The 3,558-nt window shown below is 34.3% G+C and overlaps 1 protein-coding gene across 1 annotated transcript; it reads right to left on the minus strand.

The window, feature by feature from the left end:
• Window positions 1-843: 843 nt before the first annotated feature.
• On the minus strand, window positions 844-3,253 carry LOC138912663 (uncharacterized). The gene is made up of 7 exons (XM_070213882.1): window positions 3,013-3,253; window positions 2,565-2,686; window positions 2,397-2,501; window positions 2,130-2,342; window positions 1,743-2,066; window positions 1,524-1,683; window positions 844-1,461 (listed from the first exon to the last, which is right to left on the minus strand). The coding sequence occupies exons 1-7, from the start codon at window positions 3,233-3,235 to the stop codon at window positions 983-985; spliced, it is 1,626 nt and encodes a 541-aa protein (XP_070069983.1). The 5' UTR covers window positions 3,236-3,253; the 3' UTR covers window positions 844-982.
• Window positions 3,254-3,558: the final 305 nt, after the last annotated feature.

The raw sequence follows: 3,558 nt of genomic DNA on the forward strand, positions 1-3,558 counted from the left end.
TAGCAATTCAAATTTGCCCATTAAAAAGCAGGCAGCGGGGTGGTGCGGAAAGGGGAGTGGAGGGGCCGCAGGACAGGCGAGAGCGACTACAAAAGTCAAATATTGCCCAATTTCAAGATTAATTGTCTACGCACCTTACGGACGCCCAATCCCGGGACCCCGAGACCCCAACCCTCCGAGATCTTAAAGGGTTATTCGTCCGACCGGGCCGCACAATTAATGCAGAACTCAATAAACTTTTGTCGAATGAAATTTTATGCTAATTAGAAGTTGATTTTTTGGTGCCCGTCACACACAAAAGCGTATCCAAATGATAATGCCTCAACTCGGACTTTTGGGTTTGCCTACTTGAGACGACGGCCCATTTCCATACCCCTCGGACCAATCCACCTTCAGTCGCCAGGATTGAAGACCACCCCCTGATTGATTTGCATTTCTACACTGAGAAAAAAAACAGTCTAAAATTAAGAGAAATATTCTTAAATTAAGAACGTTTGGTCATGGGAATGAGTCAAGTTCGATTGTTCTTATATTAAGACAGAATGTTCTTAAATGCAGAACACTTATTGTAGACCAAAAAATCTAAAATCAAGAAAAATTGATCTTCATCTAAGAACACATTTTATTAATTTAAGATGTCAATGGTATAGAATTAAGACTAAATATTCTGAACCTAAGAGTATTGTAAACAAGGAAGTGATCTTCTTTTAAGATTAAAAATACTTTATTTAAGAATATAAATTCATTTATTTATTTCATAACATTCTCAACAATAAGAAATTAATTTCTACAACAATATTCAGTCATACAAGTTGCTTCTGAGATTAATTAAGTGTATCATTACACTTTAAGGTACATACTTCAGTTGTAAGTCTTTCTTTTTAATAACGTAAAAGTAGATTTTTTCAGTAAATTTTAACTTAAATTTTTAGCAAAAAACTATGGCTCTATGCATTTCGAATGATAATAAAATACTCGCATGTTAGTTTGATAAGTTTTTCAGTTCGTTAAGTAGATGAGCGATACGTGGCGACTTAAGATCATATTCAGTTGATATTTCATAAAAGTATTTTTGGATAAATAGCCATGGTTGCTGACAGGCGGAAGGATATTTTAAATTAAGCACTTGAAATATTTGAAAGCAAATATCCAAACTATCCAAAAATGAATCAAGTTTGTATAACATTTTTTCAAAGTAAACAAAGAAACTTTTAATGCAATCATCAGCTAATCCAACGACCACTAAAAAAGGTTGAACGGTCATACCGACAGAGTAGAATTTTGATATTATTTTAGCTATTTTAATATCTATGTCACTGTGAGTGTCAGCCCGTATAATGAAACACTCCTGGGAATCCATAATTGTTGTCTTTTTGAATTGCTTGCCCGACTCGTTCACAAAGCGAGCTGATGGAGGCAGTAAAGTAGTCAGCAATGTTGTATAAATATAATCCTGAATGTCTATAAAGATATAAAACGGTTATATTTACGTGGTAAAATAATACTTGGCAATTTATACTTACTTGGATCGAACGAACTTTCACCTCTCTTAAATAACTCTTTAAAGCATTTATTTGAAAGAGATTTTTTATACACAGCCGCAATGTGGGTTTTAAAAGAGTCCCACTTTGCTAAAAGCAAGTGACTTTTGGACGGGTACATAATGTTGAAATCAATTGAGATCTAAAAAAAAGGCAATATTTAATAATTGAGTATTTTATATAAAAAAAACATTAGCGTACCAATTCTGGAGCCCTTGCATGAGATAGTTTTGACCACGACTTAAAAAATTCTTCCCATTCCATTTGGCGTAAGTCGTTCTGCCGCATTGTAAACGTCTTTTGCCATTTGTCTTTTATTTCCTCCCAGTTAGAGGATGATCGGTTTAAATATCCTTTCAACGTATTTCCCACAGACACATCTACTTCACTCATTTGATCTAATGAGGGTTTTTGGGTTACATGTTGGATTTCCATCTTACTACGTTTATGATTTCGATTCTTGAACTTGGAAAATAGTTTTCCGCCACAATTAGATTTGCCACTTCTTGGTATAAAGTAGTAATCCTAGAAAATATAAATGAATTTAAAAATATATGAATTTAATACATAAATCTATATCAAACATACCATCATTTCTTTCTCCTTCGGGAATATTGAGACAATATCATTAGTTATGTTTGCCATGTCAAACGGTTTTAATATAACATTAGTTGCAATGGCATCTTCTAAAATTATATTTATTAAAATGTCTCTTTTTTCCTTAGTCAAGCAGTTGTTTGCTTCATAGAAGTTTAAGATTTGTCTTCCTCGAGATGTTTCCATAATTAAGTTTTTCAAGTCCTACATTTAAAGCACATATATTATTAAAAAACTTGGCTTAAATCTCTATAATACCTTATAATTAATGGATTTTCTGCTGTTGATACTTTGGTCTTCTTCGATTTTGACAGGCTCATTTTGTTTGAGTGGAGGCTCAACAGAGTTTTCGTTGGCTTCATACTTAAAAGAAATAAGAGTTAAAAATGTATGCCAATTGTTTTTTTTGTAAATTAAGATACTTACAAAAGTTTTTCTCCACTCAAACAGTTTTTCCCTGAAAATTAAACGCGGACCCAGTGGTGGAATTGCTTCCTTAATATCGTCCCTGTCCATGTATTTTAAACAATCAAATGTTATATTTGCATCTAAGGAATAAAAATTAGCTTAACTTTAATCAGCGGAGCAACAAAGGGAGAAGAAAAAAAATGTGAGCGTACATATGTAAATACTAATACACACACTGTCGCAACTGGAGTGTTTTCCTTTCTTCACATTCTTTTCATTTGTTTTGTTTATATCACCTATGGGCTATGCAGTTTTTTCGGCCGCTGCGCTGATAGCTTTTCGACGCTGTTAAGCAGAGAAACGTGGATGTCGAAACGCTAACAGCGCAGCGGCAGAAAAACTGCGTAGCCCATGGGTCGGGAGTGCTGCTTCTGCTGGCCACGACTGGTTTATATGTTTTTCTTACCAATCAAGTATTGCATTAAATGTTCCATACCGAGTTCTTTCATTAAATTAGATAGCTTAACTTTGTCTGAGTCCTCGGGTAAGGCCGGACTTAGGCACATAACCTCAAAAGTTGAGCACGGTACCGGGTCAGCTGTATTCTTTTGATCCTTCACCTCCTCAATGTTTTCTTCAGGCTCCGAATCCGAAAGGATTATACGCTTTCTTTTAGCTTTAGCCGGCATTTTAACACGCACTGTTTTTTCAACAATTTTTTCGATTTCACAACCAGTCGTGCACGCGAACAATTGGGAATGGTTCAGTGTGACCATTCCGTTAAATCATCGATATCTATTAAGACATCGATGTTAAAAATATAACTAGTTTAAGGCAAATAAAAAAAGGGGGACATTTTTTAATTAATATTTAATTAGCATTTGTTTATTGGTGTACACTTTTTATTGAAGCGCGTTACTAGTAAATTACGATAATAGGATCCGATATTCGATAATTTTATCGAAACTTTTCTGTTTTGTTTTGATTATCGTACACACATATACAACGAAAA

Source organism: Drosophila takahashii, chromosome 2R (assembly GCF_030179915.1).
Source record: "Drosophila takahashii strain IR98-3 E-12201 chromosome 2R, DtakHiC1v2, whole genome shotgun sequence".
NCBI lineage: Eukaryota > Metazoa > Arthropoda > Insecta > Diptera > Drosophilidae > Drosophila > Drosophila takahashii.

Coding starts and splice junctions, on each gene's coding strand:
- LOC138912663 (XM_070213882.1), bottom strand. CDS start 3,235: ATGCCGGCTAAAGCTAAAAGAAAGCGTATAATCCTTTCGGATTCGGAG. Junction 2,343..2,396: donor GAAAATCCATTAATTATAAG/GTATTATAGAGA, acceptor CTTTAAATGTAG/GACTTGAAAAACTTAATTAT. Junction 1,684..1,742: donor ATGCAAGGGCTCCAGAATTG/GTACGCTAATGT, acceptor CCTTTTTTTTAG/ATCTCAATTGATTTCAACAT.